Genomic DNA, 22,529 nt, shown 5'->3' on the forward strand with positions numbered 1-22,529 from the left:
TCTTCCTTCACTATAACACTCCTCCCACAACAGCTATGCTAAACTTTCCCTTCCCTCCTCAACTCTCCAATACCACTTCCTCCTGACTGCTCCTCAGCAGAAGGAAAATCTCACCTCCTACTCTACCAAGAAAACAGCAGACATCTGTAGCAAGCTCCCTTTTTTCCTCAACCTCAAAAGTTCTCTTCATCACGCCCCATTTTCTTCTCCTTTGTTTCAGTCTCTGATGAATAAGTGGGACTTCTTGCCCAGGGTGATTCCTCCACTTTTTCCCCTCTCAGTCTCTACATCTAATTCAGTCACTCTGTGTTCTTTACCCCATTCCCTTGTTTTATCCAAAGGCCTGCTTCCTCAATTTCTTCTTCTTTCACTTTTTCATCTTCAGTTTTTCCTTATGGATCCTCTCATCCCCTGTCTATAAACATGTTCAGATTTCCCCAATCCTTAGAAAATTTTCACTCAGCCCCACAAATACCCTCAAGTCATCATTCTGTATCTTTTCTCCCTTTGAAAACTAAACACCTAGAAAAAAGTAAACTATAATTATCATCTCTACTTCCCCTCCTATCAACTTATACCCTGGAAATCCAGCTTCCAGTTCCACCACTCCATTGCAATTACCATCTCTAACTCCAGTACCATATTGCCATATGCCTACTGGACACTGCCCTTGGATGTACTGTGGCATCTCAAATTCATCATGTTCAAAATGGAAATCTTTATGTTTCCCTCAAAAATCATCAGTCCTCTAAAATTCCCTATTTCTATTCTCTATACTCTTAAACTGTTGACTCTTCCCTCTCTCCAAACCCTCTATTATCTACTTGGCTACCAAGTCTCAACACTTCTACAAATTTCACAACATCTCTTTGTAGATGTTCCCCACTCTCCTTTCATACAGACTCTAATACTCTAATTCAAACCTTCAACACCTCTCATTGAGACAACTTTAAAAGCTTAATGGGTCTATTTCTAGTCTCTTCCTTTCCAATGTATCCTTTCACACAGCTGCCAAATCTATGCTCCTAAAATATAGATTTGACCGTGGCACTTCCTACTCAGAAAATTTTCAATGACTCCCTATTGCCTTTAGGATAAGACACAAAACCCTTAACCTGTCCCTGGTCTGGCTCCCACCTTCCTATCTTATTTCATATACTCCCCTTTATAAAACTTGCTATTCCAGTCACACTTCCCTGCAAGGAGTTCTCTTTTCATTCTACCTTATGTCTTTGCTGAGGTAATACTCTATGCCTTGCAAGCATTCTCTCCTCAGATCACAGAATCTCAAGCTTCCTTTAAAGCACATCTTGAGTGCTACTTTTTACAAAAGGCCTTTCCTGATCCCCTTAATTATCATCACTATCTCCTTAAAATTATGTTAAATATATTCCATATCTGAAAATCTGTGTACATGGGATGGGACCAAGCAGAATTTAAATTCCTCGATGGCAAGAACTGTTTTGTCTTTTTGTCCCCAGTGCCTGACACAAGGTCTTGTAGGTGGCAGGTACTCGGATGGTTGGTGAAATGAATTGAAGAAGGGGAAAACATAACCCAGGAAACATGAGTGATGTTTGTTAAGGGTTTTGCGGCCAAAGGAAAGACAGGTATAGGGCCATAATGTAAGGGAATGTCAAGGGAAGATTTTTTTGGAGATATGATTAGGCATTAAGACATCGAGTTTATTAGGCAGCCATCAGTCAGGGAAATAACAAAGATGAGAGAAAGGACTTATGGAATACAATCTCTTGAAATATGGAAAGTAGGGCACAAGAAAAAGTTTAGCTTTGGCATACAGAAGGGTCATCTCATCTTCTGAAACTGGAACAGAGAAGAAGAAGCCTTATGGGAGAAGAGGTAAAAAGGTAATGAAGGAAGATGAGGAAGTTCCTAATAGAAGGTCTCATTTTCCTCAGAAAAGTGCACATCACAGTGACTGATGGAAAAACATGGAGTTGGAGGCTTTAAAAGAGAAGAGAAAGTTTGGGATGCCCACTGTAGGAAACATGATAGTCACTCTGAGAAAAATAAAAAGGAGTAACATGCAAACATTACAGCTCATTAACATGAATTTTTAGTGGACTCATCTAGCACAATTATGTGACTTTCTTTAGAGATATCTCACTGTTCAGTAATGAGATAAAAAAAAAAAAAAAGACAGATGGTAGGGATTATCCAGGATTGAGAACTGGCAGAAGGACAAAGGGAGCGGAAAAATCAAGAGAAAATGGCAATGAGCAGTTAAACTGGCTAGCTAAGGAGTAATGACGCTGCCAAAACAACGTGAAGTACAGGAAAAATAGGGAAAGCTTAAAGGATTGGAGGTTATAGTAAAGATGAACAATTTTAGCAAGAATGGAGCCAGAAGATAGAAGGAAATAAGATAATGTGATTAAAGAGATGAATTCCAGAATCCATGACCATGGTGAATGAATAGTTTGAGTTAATTGTAAGGTCTAGGTCACCCCTTGTGGAAGACAGAGATCATGTGATCAGCTTGGTGAACTAGGAATCTGTGACGTCTAAAGAGACAAAGAGATCCTCAATCCCAAGGATGAACAAAAGCACTGCAGTAATGAGTAAGACTGTGAGGCAGTTACTGAAGACTTGATAAAGGAGGAAGAATATCTATCTGGAGGGCTAACAGATAGTAGCAGAAGGATTCAGATAGGATGAACTTCAAAGATGGGAGGCAAGGGTCTTGAAATGGCAGTGAGAAGCAAGGGGGATGTTCTTCCTGAATCAGTGGACAGGGGTCTTAAGAGAAGTGATAACCAGTACTGGAGAAGGTATTGGATGAGGTATTTCCCAAAAAATAACAGATGACAACAAGAATATGGGGATAATTTGAGAAGAGATAAAGAATGAATGGTGCAAATGATAAGAAGACAGAGTCTTGTACCTAAAAGTTGTCTTGGGTAAAGAAAAAAGCTTCCAAAAGTCTCTCATAAGTACTTTAAATGTGTTTAAAAAAAAAAACAACAAAACCAGTCACCAACATAGTGAGTAAAGCACTGGTCCCTGAGTCAGGAGGACCCGAGTTTGGTTCTGGCCTCAAACACTAAACACCCACACACACAAAAACACTAGCTGTGTAACCTCGGGCAAGTTACTTAACCCCAACTGCCCCCCCCCCCAAAAAAAACAGTCACCAAGGACAAGTGGCAAAAAATTTATGACACTTTAAGTGAAAAGCCAACACTGGCTTCTTATATTTCTTTCTTTTTTTAAACAATACTGTCAATTTTTAATGGATCTCATCCCATCAACATGATTTCATGACCTTTAATTACTGGATAAATGTCTCAGTGATGCACTAGTAAATGTTTAACAGCTATTTAGCTGAAAAAAAAAACATGTACACATGACACTCTTTTAATCTAGATTTTTAATGTTTTCTTAATCATTTTCTTAAATCTAGACAATAAAAAATAAACCAGCTTCTTATAGTTAATAAAAGTTTTTTTATATATAGATTTTTTAATTTACATCATTCATTTCCACAAGATTTTGAGTTACAAAATTTCTCCCTATTTTAAAAAGGTTTTTTAAAATACTTCTCATTTATCATGAACTTCTGAAGTGTTCTATCTATTTAGCTGAGTCTTTCTCAAAGTAAGTTAGCACAATAGTGGATAGCTTCCTTATTAGAACTCTTGTAGTACTTTGTACCTCTCGTACACACAAATCACAATATAACTTCATAAACGGGTTAACCAACCCTTAATCAGAATAACCACTCAGATGACAACTGGATAAAGGATGCCTTGCTATGGTAAAAGGCTTTTTTTTCTGTTTAAATGGCTAAAAAAGAGTTAATTTTTATTCTGGAGCTAATTAGCAAAAAGCTATTCCTTATCCAAGTACGGGAACATTTTAAAGATCTTGACAATATATATTGACAGTGTTCAAAGTGGTAGCTCAGAGTCTAGGCAATATCACAAATAGTAAATTTAAATTTTATTTCACAAGTTTCTAGTTTTAATTTTTAAATTTTATTTTGCACATAAACAGACTTATTAGGGAATAATTCTACTCTTAAGGGCAGATAGATAAAAGTTTTGTTCCTTTGTGTAAGTTTAAAAGTATTTTTAAAAAAGTATACAGTACCATGGTAAATGTCTTGAAGTGATCCACCACCACAATATTCCATACAGATCCACAATTTTTCCCGACTATTATGAAAAAGAAAGAAAATTAGAAATTAGATTATAATTCTTGACAATTAAAATATCTCTGAAAGGCACTTTAGCATTTGGAGATTTTGGAGTCAGAAAGACCAGAGTTCAAATGCAGCCTCAGCCAAAAGCTGGCAAATCACTTAACCTTTCCCTCAAAGGCCTCAGGCATATTTCTAGGATTCAAATGAAAGAACACTAGCTGATTTGCACTGGTAGGTAAAGCCCCCTCACCTAGAGTTCTCTAGGCCAATTAAATCACAGGTCCAAAACAAAATGAACAAAAAAGTTTCAAAAATTTATTTTTAAAATGGCTTCTTCTTTATCTTCCTTCATGAACTTAAGGTTAAGTGAAAGAAGTGTGTGTCAGGGCAGTAGCCTAATAACCACACACTGGAGGACCACAGAATTCTGTCATTCCTTCAGTGAGAGCTGGTAAGTTGTAGGGTTCAGCAGAGTTTCTCCCAGCCAGGAATGGTTTTAAACTGGCTTATTAAAAAAATTCTAATTTCCAATGTATATAATATTATGATTCTAGCCTTAAAAGCAGTTGTAATCAGACTACTAATATTAACACTGTTTCCATAACAGTGTTAAGAATACAACAAAGGTCCATTATGCAAATGTAATTCAATTTGATTTAACAAAGGACTTACTAGGTTCAAAGGCAGTCCAAGGGCCTGGTTATAGACCACAAGGAAAAACTTTCCGCCCTCAAGGTGCTTACTTTGAAAGAGAAGGTAAGGGGGGGGGGGAGGTGGCAGTGAATAGAGCACTAGCCCAGGAGTCAGAAGGACCCAGTTCAAATAGTCTCAGACACTTAACACTTACTAGCCCTGTGACCTTGGGCAAGTCACTTAACCCCAATTGCCCTGCCTTCTGCCCTCCAAAAAGCCAAAAAAAAAAAAAAAACAGGAAGGGAAGGCTATGTGTATGCAGATAAGTAAATACAAAATAAATTCAAAATATTGGGGGGGTAGGGGTGGGAGGAGAGAAAACATAAAGACAGCCAGGGAAATCAACAAAGCTCTTCAGATGGAGCTAGCACTTGAGTTAAACCCTGAAGGGAGTTAGGATATCAAGAGACAAAAGTAAGGAGACAGACCATTCCAGGCACTGGGACAGCTTGTGCGAAAGAACAATGTCATCTAAAAAAAAAGTAGTTTGGCTGGAACATAAAGTTTGTAAGGAGTAGCAATGTGAAATCAGTTTGGAAAGAGAGATTAGAGACAGATTGCAAAGGGCCTAAGGTGCCAGAAGGATTTGTATTTTATTCTACAGTCTTTGAAGCTACATGCATTAGCAAAAACAATATGCTAATTAGCAGTAGTCTTGGAAATTTTATTTAGTAAGAACTTCAGCTCCATAACAAAAAGAGGCAATTTTCTGGAATAAGGCTTTCTTTGGTTACTCTTTACATAATTTTAAACCATTTTGATGAAATTTTTGTAGGGAATGTTTTTATTATTATTTTAAAATATTATAATGGTTTGGAAAATAATCAGCACTCTCTTTACATTAAAAAAAAACTTCCTATCCTATCAACTAAGAAAAGACTTAATAGCTTTTTATATATGAAATCCTTAAATTAGAAAAAGAATAATGAAGATCATACAATGAATGTACCTCCAAATATATCCTACTTCAATCAAAATTGAAGTATTCTACCCCCTTAGCCTAAATTAAGATATCAATGGCTATTTATTAAAGCATTCTCCATCATTTTCAGAGAACAAAGTGCTCCACATAAGCAACTTTTCTAGATAAATGTGTAAACACCAAAACACCAACACTTGAACTATTTTAAATGAAAATCTTTCTAAAATACTGAAATACAGCATACTAATTTTTCTGAAGCATAGCACACAAAATATAACAACCCTCAATTAATAACTTAGGGTGACCAAATCACAGAATTTGAGCTAGAAAGGACCTCAGTGGTCATCCAGGTTAGCCTATACCTAAAAGGAATTCCCACTATAACATACTTGAAAAGTGGCTATCTATCCAGCCTCCAGCTGAAGACCACAAATGAGGGAAAACCTACTTTGTCCTCAGGTTTCTAAAGTACCTTAAATCTCTAAATCTAAGATCCAGGAGAAAGTCCATTTTGAAGGGTTACAGCCTCTGGGAAACCCCTTGAACTCTGATTGACTCTTCCCACTAGATAAGGCATTTGCCTGAGGCCATAAAACTTTCAATATAGTTAGGCCCAAATTTTTGTTACTCTTAACCTAGCCTAGCCCTCCATTGTCCCTCAACTCCATAGCCTTTGGCTATTTCTCACCCTTAATCTCATTACTGGAGTCTGACCTCAGTCCCCTCAAGATCTTCCTTAGCCTCCGCCTCAAAACCCACCCCAAACTCCTCCTCTAGATCTCTCCCACAAACTTTCTGTATATAAGCTGCATTTTGCCTCCATGAAAGTGCCAAGAATTCAATCTATGCAGACTCACCGTGTCAGATTATCCTGGCCCACTTGTCCAATACTTAGGTTCCTTAAGAGTTTACCCATTATTAAGGTGAATCTTTAATAAACTTTGCTTTTCTTTGGCTGAGTTAAGACTTGAGTTGAATTCATCTGCCAGGACCTGGTGTGTTGGTATTCCGGAGTCTCGAGCACCCCTGACCTAAACTTTAAACCTCGACACATTCCATTTTGGGAAAATTCTGTTGGAAGTTTTTCCTGACACCAAGCCTAAATTTGCTCTTTTTTTGGAAGGGGGAAGGGCAGGGCAATTAGGGTTAAGTGATTTGCCCAAGGTCACACAGATATGAAGTGTTAAGTGTCTGAGGCCCTATTTGAACTCAGGTCCCTGACTCCTGGCAGGTACTCTATTCACTGCACCACCTAGCTGTCCCCTCCTGTGTGTGTGTGTGTGTGACACATAAGATTTTAATGAAATAGTTATTTACAAATTATAATTAGAGTATATCATGCATTTTATGATTAAAACATTAAATTCCTTTTACATAACAATGAGGGATAGATGCAAAGCTTGGGATTATCAAATTCCAATTAAAAAGAGTAAATGAATTTGAATTTGATTATCAACATTAAAAAAATGCAAGTTTGTGTGATAATGAGTCTTGTTACATTACCAAAGGAATCATTTATAAAGGACTATAAAAACATCAGGGGAATATTAAAAAAGAATATCAAGTTGTATTAACAGAATTGCAGTTTCATGTGCAATCTTTTTTATACTATGTTATGAAATGCTTGTTTTATACTATAAGTTAAAAATAAAATAAACTTTTTTAAAAAATCAGGGAAAACTTTATCTTAGGAAAAAGGTCTGACTCCTAATCCCAAGGAGCCCATCGTGGAGTAGGGGTGGAGCATTTACTACTGGTCAAAAACCAGTTGGGGGCAATTTAACTAAGTTTGAGAACCCAGAACAGTATATCTTAGGCAGATATACTGCAAAATGATTTTTCAAAATAATTTTTAAATCCGTCCCTTGAACTTTTAAATCCTTTAAATGTCCCTTTTAAATCTGTCCCTTAATTAAGCAAATTAAAAAAATAAAAACAAAACAATCATTTCATAGATGCACAATCCAGCAAAACAAATTCTCAGAATGCCCACATCCAAAAATCTAAATTTGTTTTTTTGCAACTTTCACCCAAATTTCCTCCTTCTGCACTCTGGGTTCAAGTTGAACAAATCTAATTAAGCCTTCTTTTATTTGAATACTCTTTAAATATGTGAAGGGTATAATTTGACCTAAGTCTTTTCTTTTCCGGATTAAACACTGCTAGTTTCTTCAACCTATCCTTACATGACATAAACATGAGGCCCATCACCATCCTGGTTGTCTACAGCTATCAATGTTCTTCTTAAACTATGGTACCCAGGACTGAACATAATACTCCATGTGGTCTGTCTACAAGGTAAGGAATCTTCAGATTTTCTTAATGCAGCACAAGATCACATTTGGGTCTTTTTTGTCTGTCACATCACATTGCTGTGCTTATGCCACCTGACTTTGCAATCCAACAGAACTCTCATATGTTTTTCAGACAAACTACTAATGATGGGTCTGGCATTTTGACCTTGTGAAATTTATTTCCTGAACCTATGTATATATATTCTTGAACTCTTAGGTTTATACCTACTGAATTTCATCTTATTAGAAACAATTCTATGCTTTATACCAAGGGTCAGCAAACTATGGCTGGCACCTAAGCTAAGAATGGCCTTAACATTTTAAGTGAAGTTTTACTGTATATAATAAATGTAAAAACCATACTTAGCTCACTGGTCATATAAAAAAACAGGCACCTGCCAGATTTAGCCCTTAAGGCCATAGCTCACCCATTCCTGCTCTAGACAAAATTTTTTCTGGTTCCTAACTTCCATTTGCTGAATGGCTGGGAATTATTTTGATAATCATGCCATCTATTGCATGCTGTGCACAGGGCCTGACACAGGAGTGCTCAATAAATGCTTGCTGACTTGATGATACCTTTACTTACATCCAAGTCACTGATAAAAATTTTAAACAGCCATTCCCTAATCAATGGGCTTCTATTCTGTTGCCAGCTCTTTGCTACACAGTAGATGCCTATTATTTGAGGAATGGCTGAACAACCACGGTATAAGAATGTAACAGGGTATTACTACCCTGTAAGAAATTAAGAATGTAAAAAATACCAAAAAGCAGGAGACTTATGTGAACCAATATAAAGAAAAACCAGGAAAACAGCATACAATAATGTAAATGGAAGGAAAAACAACATATACATACAACTGAAACTGAATACTGTGTAATTATATTGGCCCATGTATACCCTAACATATGAGAATGTACCTCCTTCCCTTGTTTGCAGAAATGAAGAGACTGGGTATGGAACACTGAATGTGTCCAATTTAGTTGATGTATTTGGTTAGTTTTGCTGAATTGTTTAATTTCTTTTTTATTCTTTATTATAAGGAACACCAAGCTGTCTGGGGAAGGGAAACAGGAGGGTTCTATTGGAAAATGTTCTAAAGCCAAAATGTAGCATATATTCAAAATATCTCACATTAAATAAATAGCACATGACCAACCATAGCTCCCTACGGTCCTCCACTGAAGACCTTCTCCCTGAAGAAAACATCTATTAAGTCTGGACATTTAACTAACTTTAAATCCAGACCTCTCCATTTTTCCCAGAATAGTAAGAAATACCTTATCCAATGTTTTGCTAAAATGGAGCTAGAACACATTTATAGCATTCACCTTACCCCCAACAGTTTAATATGCCTTTTAAAAAAAAAGGGGGAGTTTGCCTAGCACGACCTATTCTTGATGAAGTCATACTGGCACTCTGTAATCACCATTTCCCCTCCTGGCCGATGACTAATCAAGACTTTAATAATCTACTTTAGAATTTTCCCAGGAATAAAAGCCAAGTTTATTGATCTACAACTTGTAGTCCCAAAGTCCTCCCTTTTTTAAAAAATTAGAATAATATTTGTGCTTCCCCAACTTTATGGTAGCTATCCAGGTTTTCATAATCTTTCAGTTATCACTCACAAGGTCTTTAGCAATAAAACTTGCCAGTTCTTTCCATACCCAAGGATGAAGTTTATTTGAGACAGGTGACATATTCATTGAGGATAACTAAGTATTCTCTTAGTATAAGCCTTATTTATCTTGGGTATCTTCAATTAGCCATTTTTGTTCAGTGACTTTGAGTATATAAGTCACTATCCTTAGCACAGAAAACAGAAGCAAAGACTCAACAGCTTTGCCTTCCCTCTGTTGCCAACTGTTAACACATCTATTCTAATCATAGGCCTACACTTCCTTTGATCCTTCTTTTTCTCCCCAATTTAACTAAAAAAACAACAAAAAGAAAAATCAAACCTGAGAAGGCAGTGCAATATAGTGAAAGGAGCTCTGGGTCTAGAGTCAGGAAGATCTGGATTCAAATCCCACTTCAGATACTGATTAGCTTTGCAAACCACTTAGCCTCCGTTTCCCCCAAGTCTCTTCATCTGTAAAATGAGGGGGTGGGACTTGATGGCTATTGAAATCCTCCAGAAATCTAAATCTATGGTCTTAAAATTATTTTTTTGTGTGTGATCCTTGAATTATCTCACCAACCTCTGATTAAGAACTGCTGTACTCATGACACTTTTTAACCAGCTATACAATCCTCTCCTCAGCATCCACTGCAGCTTGCCCTTGCTTCTACATATTTATTTTTAAAGTAGGTTTTAAAAGTTGTTCAGTGAACTTCCTATACACCCATATTGGTCTCCTTAGAAAATTTTCATTTTTACTTCTCACTGGAATTTTTTCCTTTAGACTCCTAAGAATTTCATTACAATTACATTGATTACAAATTTATCTTTCCTTCATTCCTGGACTGATAGAATTTTAGTCCATAAGATATTATTAATGCTTCCTCCAAAACCAATGAAATATACCTTTCCAAAATCTAGGGTATCATAGTATTCTCTCTCTCCATACATGTATGTGTGTATGTGTGTATATATGTATATGTATGTGTGTATATATCATACCTAGTTTTCCTTTACTTCTCTATCACAAAGTTTAGAAAATGGTCCCTTCTCCAAGGGTTTCCATCATTCCGCTCCAGCAACTAGTCCTTTCCTGTTATTAAGAATCAGATGCAGAAAAGAATTTCTCCTGGTTGTTTTTTTGCGCTTTTTGAAAGATATTATTAAGGGAAATAAAAAAGCTACTTGCTTTTTCTGATTTTGGCAGAGAAAGAGCTCCAATAAATATCTAGATAACTGAAATCTCCCATCATTACTATATCATGCTTATGTGAAAGACTTGTGATGTTACCTAATTCTTCATTTATATCCTGTGCCTATACAGTGAGACCAGTGAAAAATCATTTCTCTTTGTCCCTTCTTCTCTACCTCTCTTACTTGATTTTCAAAATCCTTTTTGAGCTCTTCCATGGCCTGAGACCAATTCATATTTTTCTTGGAGGCTTTAGATATTGGAGCATTGACTTTGTTATCTTCTTCTGAGTGTATGTTTTGATCTTCTTTGCCACCATAGTAACCTTCTACAATCAGAATTTTTTTCTGTTGTTTGTTCATTTTTCCAGTTTGTTTCTTGATTTTTAACTCTCTGTTAAAGAAGGGCTCTGATTCCAGGGTGGAGGGTGCACTGTCCCAAGCTTCAGGTATTTTGTCCAGCTATTTTGAGAGATACTTCTACGGACCTGTAAGTTTCCAGTTCTTCCAAGGTGGTATGATCTTAGGAGCAGTGTTCACTATTCTCCTGGCCTGTGCTCTGATCTGTGAGTGACCACAAGTATTCTTTTCTGCCCTGGAACCATGAGGAGGGTCCTTGCTTCACTGTGGTGGCAAGCTCTGGAGTGCTAGTGCTTCTCCTTGCCCTGGGACTGCCACCCAGGAAAGATCTAAGGATAAGCAAAGCAACAAAGTCCTGTCCCCAGTGCCAGCAAAGAGACCTCTGTAATCTCCTTCTGATCAGTTTTTTAACACCCTTACTGTCTATGGGCTGAGAGTTCCAGAAGCAGCCACTACCCCGCTCCAGTGCTGGGGCCTTGAGCTGAAACTGGCTGCAACTGACTGTGCTTCACTCTCAAACAGACTTTTTCTGCTGACCTTCTAAACCGTCTTTGGTTGGAAAATTATTCCATCCCATCTTTTTATGGGTCCTGCTACTTGAGGATTTGTTATATGGAATTATTTGAAGGTGTTTGGAAGGGCTTTAGGGAGAGCTCAAGTGAGCTTCTGCTTTTCCTCCGCTATCTTGACTCTGTTCTCTGTCCCTTCACTGACCTACACCCAAACATGCTTCTCCCTCTGATTCCTGAATTTTCTCACATTACTACATTTTCTTAATACACAGGGCTCCCCACAATGCCCATTTTAAAAAAACTATCTTATTTCTTCTGAATAGCTAAAACCCCTCCAAAGCCATATCCTAGTCACAGGTTTCATCTAAATCTTAATACATATGACGTAAAATTTGCCTCCTTTTATTTGGACCTTTTAGTTCATTTTGCTTGTTGTCTAAACTTTAAGCACTTGAGGCCAAGATTGTTTTCTTAGATTTTGTTTCATATCAACTTCTAGGTATCTCAATTTGTCTTCTTTTTCCTTCATTAAAGCTACTCTCTATATTATCTGGCACGCCAAATATAAATAATTATTTCCCTCTCCATTCTTTTTAAGTTTTTTAAAAATTGGATTTGCAAGATACCTGAAAAATGCATTCTTACCAATTTTTGAAAAATGTATTTTCTTCTGCCATCTCTAATGTTTTAAAGCCACTGTCCAAGAGTCCAAATCCCATTCTCAGACAACTTCTTTTTAGCCACTGTTTATTTCCCAATCAAATTTTCTCTCCATTACTTCTTACTTTCAGTGGGCAACAATGAGGAAAAAACCTATATCCCTATGGTCTTCAGTTTCTTGTCCAAGACTATGTAACTGCAGCATTCTTTAAGTACGTTCTGTCAGTATTATTTGGGCTCAAATCTCTTACCAGAAAGAAACACTAGCTATGTCTCAATAAGACTTCAAAGGCTCTTTGTTAGGTTTTAGATACCTGCATGTATTTCTGTTTACCACCCTGGGTGGTCCTGAATAGGGACCCACCTCTACCACTCTGGATTTTAACAGTTATCCGATGAGGGTTCCAACATCTGCTTTTAAGGTTTTTTGTCTCTTCCCCTTCTGTTAGATGTCACTTCTTGTCATTTTGCCTGCCTGTCTAGCAGTCCTCATTTCTAATTTGGTACTTCTAATCTGATGTGTAACCATGTCATGGATGATATGGAAGATATTCTGGTGGGTGGAAGAACTCTGAAGTCTCTTCCCAACTCAAAGGTTTTTTTGATAGAACAAGTTTGTTATAAATGTGTATGAAGTAAGAATAAATAGATTCAATTCTCTGTGGTTTTGTAAAACCAAGGTAAAATAAACCTTTACTTTATTAACTGATTCTCAATTGTGTCCTGGATATTTATAACTGCCAGATATCTGAACAAATAGGATTCTAACTGTATATGAAAAGGGGGAACCTCTTATGGTTATACTTTCTTATAAGTTGTAGAAATTTGAGAATTCCAGAAAAACAGTATGAAAACAGAAAAACATATAAACAATATGGAATTCAAATAAAACAGTGGTAACAAAGGGGTTTAAAATGAAAACAAGATTTTTACCTGAGATAGCTCCCAAAGTAAGCAACAATATTGCAGTGTTTACATTCTTTAACCATATATATTTCTTGTTGAATCAGTGAAAAATCATCTCCTGAAAAACAAAAACATTCACATCAGCAGCAAACTAGACCTCTGGGTCCAGAACATTTAAAAATATTTCATTTTTATGGGTTAGAAAATACCAAATGGTTATGGAGTTAAAAAACAACTAATTTACAAAGGTCAACCTCCTTCAAGTCACTGATATTTGGTATCATATTCAATGATAATTTTACGTGGAAGCAGGATATTTACTTCACTGAATAACCCAATGAAGTATGTTAGAGACTAGAAGAGTGATCCTGGAGAATCAGAAGATCTTACCCTTCTAAAGATAACCTACTCTGCAGAAATCCTTTGGTCATTTCAGAACTGCAGTCACCAGACTCCCAACAAACTTTAGGTATCATTCAAGGGAGTGAAGAACATCAAGGATGGAAACAGAAATTATACTTTCCTTCCCCCACAAAATTTTAAAAATTTTCTTCTAAAAGCAAATCAATGGAATTATTTTCATCCTGGTCCCTTCTGAGTACCAAATGAAGCCTCAAACCTCTTTGCAATGCTATGAATATTTTTCATTGGGGGGGGGGGAACGGAGTGAGGTGGGAAGGCAAGGAAATGGGGTTAAGTGACTTGCCCAAGGTCACACAGCTAGTAAGTGTCAAGTGTCTGCAGTCAAATTGGAACTCATGTCCTTCTGACTCCAGGGTGTAATGGAAATGCAGATTTAAAGATCTTCCCTGCCCCTAGGCTAACGTGCACCTGGAGCCTGGGGTGGGAGGCTTGTTTTTCAGTAGATACTTTTTGATTGGCCAGTGGGTCAATAAGGTTGTTACATTCTCTGAGCCAGGAGAAGGCTATATAAGCCCTGATGTGTAGCTTTGTTTTGGGACTCACTTTGAGAAGTGTTCTGTGATTTGATCTGAATTCTGGGAAGCCGTTGTTGAGAGTCCCCCGGCTTTGAAAAACCCAGAATGTGGAAACCCAGATGTTGACTGGGTATGGATGTAATGGTTGGACAGTTTGGAAATCTGTCTACTTGATGTTTCTGTCTTGATAATTATGCCTGTATACTTTGAGGTTCAGGGTGCTGACCTTTTCTCCTGAACAAGGTAAATGATATATGTCTGACTGATTAAAGTAAGCTTGTTAACCCATTTTGAGTTGCTTTCCTTTAGCAAAGCAGATCCAAGAACCTGTGGTAGCTGCAAACCCTGAGGACGCTTGGGGTGCTTGCTGCTACAAGGGTCAGTGCCCCATAGACTGTGCCATCTAGCTGTCCCACTATGAATATTTTTAAAGAAGTCCATTGTATTTTGAGATATTTTAAAATTAAAATAACTATCAACTCAAATAACAAAACGTAAGTGCAAGCCAGGTGGGATTTTTGTTGTTTTCTTTTGTTCAGTTTCCCAGGCATAGACTGGGAAAGATTAATCTCCTTTGAATCCTGCTGATTCACAGCTGTGCCAAGTCATGTAGGTTTTGTGTCTTCTGGCTCTGAGTTAATCAGGAGCCAAGTCTTCGTTACACATTCTGGGAGGCTGGCATTTTGCTTTGGGGGTTCACTTATGAGAAGGACCTTTTGATTCCCTGGACAGGACTCTGAGTAGCCATTGGTTAAGAGCCCTCTGACTACTCAAAGGTTTGTGTTCTCTGGATCCAATGGTGTATGCAGGTGGCTGTATTACTTTGTTCAGACAGTTGGAGCCCTGTCTGTTGAATCTCTGTGCTAATTTCTGCTTGTATTTTCTCCACGTTTGGGGTACTGACCTTTCCCTTGAGCCACTGAATGTAATTAAAAGACTGCTGACAACTTTAAAAGGAGTCTCCTTCAGAAAAGCAGATCAAAGAACCTGTGCTACCAAGTCATCCTGAGTGTGCTCAGGTGCTGGCTAATATACAAACATGAAAAATGAGGAATAAAATCATACAGAAATCCCTTAATATAAAGCACTAATGATTTCAACAAAGTAGTACCAAACAAATCAATAACAAACAAAAGATATTTTTATCATATCTCTTCCAATTATTTTAATATACATAAATACATATAGAACATTACATAGCTATAAGTCAATTACAATTGCTCTGGTTTTTATGACACCATTATAATCCATTAAATTAATAGACCACAATTTATTTAGCCATTCCTCAAACACTGGTCTCATAAGTTAGTGATTATGTTTATTTTATTGTTATTTTTCTATTACAAATTAAGTAGATTAAAGTGTTTTTTGAGAGGTCCTTTTTGTCTTTTTCATGATTTTTTGGGGGGAGTCTAGATTTGTAATTTCATTGGTGTACAGAACTCTCAACATAGAAACTCCTTACCTAATTGCCAAGGCAAACTGGCAATTCACAATGCAACTCATGGATTTCAAGCATTTCTTCAAATACTAAGAGACTAAATGACTTAATCACAAAAGTTGGAATGATGGATTTAGAATTAGAAGGGATGTTGAAAATCTTCAAGTTGTAAAGGTGAGGTCCCTTGTCAACTACAATTAAAGAATCAATGGGGGGCAGAGACAAGATGGCAGAGTGGAAGAAGGAAATTCCATGAGATCCCCCCATAACCACCTCCAGTACCTTTAAAATATGACTCCAAACAAATTTTAGAACTACAGAACCCACAAAGTGACAGAGAGAAACAAATTTCCCATTGAAGGCAGCCTGGAAGGCTGACAGGAAGGGTCTGTCGCATTAGGCTGGGAGCCCAGCAAAGTCCCATGGGAGCCCCATGGTTCCTGTCCCAGGGCGGCTCTGACCAGCAGGTCGGCAGAGCAGACTTCAGGACAGTGAATCACCAGCAGTTTTTGTGGTTTCTAGACCTCTTGACCCATAAAAGCCAAAGAGAAAGCAAAAGGTCAGTGGGGAACTCTCTTGTGGAACTGGGTGACAGAAGAGTGAGGTCTGGCCCCTGCCCCCAGGGCAAGAGATGGTGGAGGTGAAGCGGCTGCAGCTGCTTCCATTTGGCTGCCTCCAGAGCTCCTGGCCTGCAAAGAGTAAGGGTACCAAGCAACCATTCGGAGAGTAGGACCTCTTGCTTTGACCTGCTTGGATCAAGATCACAGTCTTGGGTGGAGGACCTGGGATGAGAAACACCAGTGTGCCACTGTGGTGTTTATAGCGAGGGCACCCTCCTCAGACCTCTGACAACATTTACGAAAATCCCAGAGATTTGGGACAAAGTTCTCCACTCTGGAAGCAAAGCTCTACTGTGGCAAAGAGCTCAAAAATCAAGTAATTGGCTAGCAAAGATGAGCAAGCAAAGGAAGTACAAACATAACAGAATCTTTTTTTTGTGGACAAAAAGGATCAAAGCATGGAACCGGAGGAAGACAATGAAGTCAGAACTCCTGCATCAAAAGCTTCCAAGAAAAATATGAGCTGCTTACAGGTCATGGAGGAGCTCAAGAAGGATTCTGAAAATCAACTAAGAGAAGTGGAGGAAAAATTGGGAAAAGAAATGAGAATGATGTAAGAAAATTATGAAAAGCAAGTCAATAGCCTGCTAAAGGAGACCCCAAAAGACACTAAAGAAAATAACACCTTAAAAAATAGACTATCTCAAATGGCAAAAGAGGCCCAAAAAGGCAATGAGGAGAAGAATGCCTTAAAAAGGTGAATTTGCCAGATGGAAAAGGAATTTCAAAAACTCACTGAGGAGAATAATTCCTTCAAAATTAGATTGGAGCAAATGGAAGCTAATGACTTTGTGAGAAATCAAGATACTATAAAACAGATGTAAACAAATGAAAAAACAGAAGGCAATGTGAAAAATCACTGACCTGGAAAATAGATCTAGGAGAGAAATTTAAAAATTTTAAGACTGCCTGAAAGCCATGGTCAAAAAAATATCCTAGAGATCATCCTCCAAGAAATTCTCAAGGAAAATTGCCCTGATATTCTAGAATCAGAGGGCAAAATAGAAATTGAAAGAATTCACCGATCACCTCTTGAAAAAGATCCCAAAAATAAAACTCCTAGAAATATTACAGCCAAATTCCAGAGTTTACAGGTCAAGGAGAAAATATTACAAGCAGCCAGGAAGAAACAATCTGAATATTGTGGAAATACAATCAGGATAACACAAGATCTAGAAACTTCTACATTAAGGAATCAAAGGGCTTAGAATATGATATTCCAGAGGCCAAAGGAGCTAGGATTAAAACCAAGAATCACCTACCCAGAAAAACAGTATAATGTTTCAGGGGAAAATATAGTCATTCAATGAAATAGAGGACTTTCAAGCATTCTTGATGAAAAAAACCAAGCTGAAGAGAAAGTCTGACTTTTAAATACAAGAAGCAAGAGAAGCATGAGAAGGTAAACAGGAAAAAGAAATCGTAAGGAATTTAATAAAGTTGAACTATTTACATTCCTACATGGAAAAACGGTAATTATAACTCATGAGACTTTTCTCAGTATGAGGATAGTTGAAGGAAATATATATGTGTTGTGTGTGTGTGTATATATATGTCTTATAGGAGGATATTATATATACATATATTGTTTTATAGGAGGATGTGTGTGTATAAATACATATGCGAGTATGTGTATATATGTGTACATGTATACACTGACAGAAGGCACAGGATCAGTTGGATGATATCTAAAAAATAAAACTAAGAGGTGAGAGAGGAATATAATAAGAGAAGGAGACAGGGAGGGATAGAATAGGGTAAATTATCTCATATAAAAGAGACAAGAGATAACTGTTACAATGGAGGGGAAGAACAGGAAGGTGAAAGGGAATGGGACAACCTTATTCTCATTGAATCTGGCTTAAGGAGGGAATAACATACACACTCAGTTGGGTATCTTACTCTACAGGAAAGTAGTGGAGAAGGGGATAAGAGGGGGAATGATAGAAGGGAGAGCAGATTGGGGAAAGGGTAGTTAGAAGCACACACTTTTGAAAAGGGACAGGGTCAAAGTAGAAAATAGAATAAGTGGGGGGTGGGAGAGGATGGAGGGAAATATAGTTTGTCTTTCACAATATATCTACTATGGAAACGTTTTGTGTAACTACACATGTACACAACCTACATTGAATTGTTTATCTTCCCAGTAGGGGTAGATGACGAGGGAAAAAGGGAAAGAATCTGGAAATAAAAGTTTTAAAAACAAATGTTAAAAAAAAATTTTTACATGCAACTGGTAAATAAGATATACAGGCACTGGGGTATAGAAATCCATTTTGCTCTACTAGAAAGTTAGAGGGAGAATGGGGGAAGATATAAGAGAGAGATTGGGGGAAGGGGCATTCAGTAGGATCACTATTTTGGGGTGGGGGGTAGGGGAAAGATGGGGAAAAATTTGTAACTCAAAATCTTGTGGAAATGAATGTTGAAAACCAAAAATTTGAGGCGGCTAGGTGGTGCAGGGAGTAAAACGCCAGCCCCGGAGTCAGGAGGACCTGAGTTCGGTTCCAGCCTCTGACACGTAACACACACACACACACACACACACACACACACAACAACAACAACAACAACAACAACTAGCCGTGTAACCTTGGGCAAGTTACTTAACCCCAAATGCCCTCCAAAAGGCCAAAAAAAAAAAACCCCAAAACCTAAAAATGTGATGAACTAAGAACAGATAAAGTTAACACATCCCCTCTTTTGTTATCCATGATTCTCCTAGAAGCAGGGCTGCACAAAGCAGGCCCAGCTGCCTGCAACAGAACTTAAATCTATACCTGATCCCTCCATGCCCTCCAAAGTGGTAGAGATCCAAACAGTAGATAGTTGTTCAGGTTACAACAGTGAAAAGGAACTGGAAAGCAGTAAGATGCAGTAGTACTGTACTACAACAAAACTTAATCAGAGAATGAAGAATCGGTGGAAACTGGGGCAGAACATGTGTATGTGGCAATGTGGTAGTGAAGCATGGTACTCATCAGCTGGCAGGAGCCAGTTGTTGCCCTGAAAGTCACTAAGGGCAAAATCCATGAATAATAAACTGTGAATTGCCCACCTTTGGGATAAACTGGGAGTAAGAGTCAACCCCCTAAGAGACAGACATCAAAAGGGAGAGAATCAGAATACAAGCAACAGGAGAAAATGAGAGAAAAAAAAAAAGACCGAAATTACCAAAAATCTCAAGAGGCAAAAAATTCAACTAAATGCCTTGAGAAGAAGACAGACCACAAGAGAATATATGGCCTCTAGATCAGATAAAATACCTCAGGCGTTTATGAAAAAAAAATATGTGAAGACAAAAGAAAATTACTGAAATCAATATTTGAAGGGACAAAGGACCTTGTAGATCTTCAAGAAAACATGAAACCACAGAAAGATGTTCCTCAATGGTTTGAAAGAGAAACAAAAATTTTGAAAGAATGTATAGCACATGGGATGGCTAGGTGGCGCAGTGAGTAAAGCGCTGGCCCGGAGTCAGGAGGACCCAAGTTCGGTTTCCGCCTCAGACACTTAAAACATAAAAAAAAAACACTAGCTGTGTAAACCTTGGGCAAGTTACTTAACCCCAATTGCCCTCCAAAAGGCAAAATAATAGTAGTAATAATAATTTATAGCATGCATAGCAGAAAAAGACAGAATAGAAAAATCTGAATCAATAATGGAAAGTCTCATAAAAGAAATGAGAAGATAACTGGAGATGCAAATACACAGAAGAGAGAGAATAAGAAGAGAAGCGAAAAGCAATAATATTAGAAGAAAGCATGAGTGCAATAAAAGCAAAACATTTATTGCAAAGACAGGATGTTTAAATACAAGTTGAGGATTATAAATCTCCCAGAAGAATATGACAAATCAAAATGTGAAGACTATAATGTAAGAGAGGATACAAAACAAACTGCCCAGAACTTCTGAACAAAAACAGAAAACAAAGTATCAAAGAATCCATAGATCAACCACACAGGAAAAAAAAATCAGCCTTATGCTAAAAACTCTAGCATACTTAGAAGCTACATTTAAAATTTTCATTGACAACCAAAAATTCTGCAAGTTACCAGGAGCTTGGAAATTCAGGTAACACAAGATTATCCTACACCCATCAGAAACCAAAGGAGGGAATAGAGAAATGCATTCCAAAGAACAAAGATTCTCAAGACGCAGCCTAAAGTGACCTACCCTGCAAATCTGAGCTGAACGCTAAAGGAAAAAGAGATGGATGCTAAATAATAAAAGCAGCATTTGAAATATTCCTAGAAAGAAAAGCAGACCTGAAAAATTATTTAATATTTGTCTCAAATACCTAAGACAACAGAAATACAAGAGGGGCAAAAAAATAGATCTACCAAAGACAACAACAAAATAACAAGGGAGACACATTAAAAGTTTTGGGGGGGGAGGGTGGCTAGGTGGCGCAGTGAGTAGAACTCAGGCCCTGGAGTCAGGAGGACCTGAGTTTGGAAACCGCTTCAGACACTTAAAACACACACACACACACACACACACACACACACTAGTCATGTAACCACGGGCAAGTTACTTAACCCCAATTGCCCTCCAAAAGGCCAAAAAAAAGATTTTTTTTTTCCTAAATGTACTCAAGGCAACAATGGTGAAAGCAGAAGTTAAAACAGAAGTAATGGAGAGATAGGGTTGAAACCTCACAAACTAAAACTTGTAACACGCTGCCTACAGGTGAATTATTTTTTTATAGGAATAAAAATTACAGAATGGATGGGCAGATAATAAAGGTAAGGAAAAAGAGGAATGTGATGTATTCTAGTCAAGTCAAAGACTAGCAATAAAAGGAGTTATTTTACTCCTGTCGTTCTCAGGAAAAAGTAAACCTACAAGAGATCAGTGAGGAAACAAAAGAAGGAATTTTAAAAAGGTGGGGGAAGGGAGAAACATTGTTTCAGGGGTGCCACTGATGAATGTTCCTCAGAGAGAAGAGAAACATATTATAAAGAAAGATAGGGACCTTACAATGGATATTACCTGCAGAAATTTAGTACTTAGAGACTACTTATCTGACCTTAGAAATCACATCAGAGCTCCTAGGGTTAACTGACACATAAAAAGAGTGAGAGTAAATGGAACCATAGTAAATATTTCAAGGCAAATCGTGGAAAAATGCCTAAGGAGAGTGAAAAAGTCAATAATAAACTATACAACCAGGTAGATAACTACCAACAAGCAATATCTTTATTACCTGTAGGTACTAGTATTTCTAACAGTGAGGCAAAAACAGAAAAGGGGGGGGGGGGGCAAAAATAAAATCTGTAAGGCAATACTACAAACTATTAGAAGAGGCTACCTCCAAAGTTTTAATTCCATGAGGAATGTGGAGAATAAAATACCAAATAAGCATAAAGGCTACAAATCAAAGAACAAAAATAAAACAGAATGAAAAAGTCAGATAAATAATGAAAAGAATGAAAGAAAGAAAACTTTTTTTTACACAAAGGTGGAGAGAATGAAACTAAAGAACAAAAAGCAAGTTTAAGGTGAGGAAAGGAAGAGAGATGCAACTTGACTATATAACTGGGAGGAAAAGATAGGAAAAAAATAGATATTTGGATAAAAGTAAGAAAGAAAAAAGAACTAATAAATAAAACTCCAAAACTATGGAAAGGGTTAACTAACTAGAAGGGTGGGGGTTGCTTGAGAGTGATAGGAAAAGAAACTAGGGAAAGAGTTGACTTAAAATAGATAAAATAAGTAATGAAACAGTACTATTTTTATAGAGGAAGAGGGGGAAAACCCCTAATTTGGGGAAGGAAAAAAAAACCAACAACATGAAAGATAAATGGAAAAAGATATAAACCTAACTCATAATTTTAAGCGTGAATGGATTAAACAAAGCAATAAAATGTTAAAGAAAGATGGAATGGATGAGAAATCCCCAATCTGTTGCTTACAATAAACACATTTTGAAAACAAAGACAATACAGAACATAGTAAAAATGAGGAACTAAGAAAAAATTTACTATGCATTGAGTAAATCCAAAAACAGCAATGCAATCATGCTATCAGAAAAAGCAAAAACAAACATTCAAAACATAAAAAAGGATAAACAAGAAAACTACATAAAGCTGGAAGGAAACACAGACCACACACCAATTATCAACATAACATTCTTCAAATGCTTTAGCATCTAAACACATTAAACAGATCATTAACTGAACTACAAAAAAACATAGTA

General features: G+C 37.2%; 1 protein-coding gene across 1 annotated transcript in view; it reads right to left on the minus strand.

Moving 5' to 3' along the window:
- Positions 1-22,529, minus strand: part of MAP4K5 (mitogen-activated protein kinase kinase kinase kinase 5) — a 171,904-nt gene that overhangs the window by 99,102 nt on the left and 50,273 nt on the right. The window contains exons 4-5 of the mRNA XM_069082327.1: positions 13,356-13,446; positions 4,114-4,178 (exon numbers count right to left, since the gene is read on the minus strand). Coding sequence (XP_068938428.1) covers positions 4,114-4,178; positions 13,356-13,446 — 156 coding nt within the window. The remainder of the gene's footprint in view (positions 1-4,113; positions 4,179-13,355; positions 13,447-22,529) is intronic.

This window comes from Petaurus breviceps, unplaced genomic scaffold, assembly GCF_028583685.1.
Source record: "Petaurus breviceps papuanus isolate PSGF00001 unplaced genomic scaffold, PetGlider_PUasm1.0 164, whole genome shotgun sequence".
NCBI lineage: Eukaryota > Metazoa > Chordata > Mammalia > Diprotodontia > Petauridae > Petaurus > Petaurus breviceps.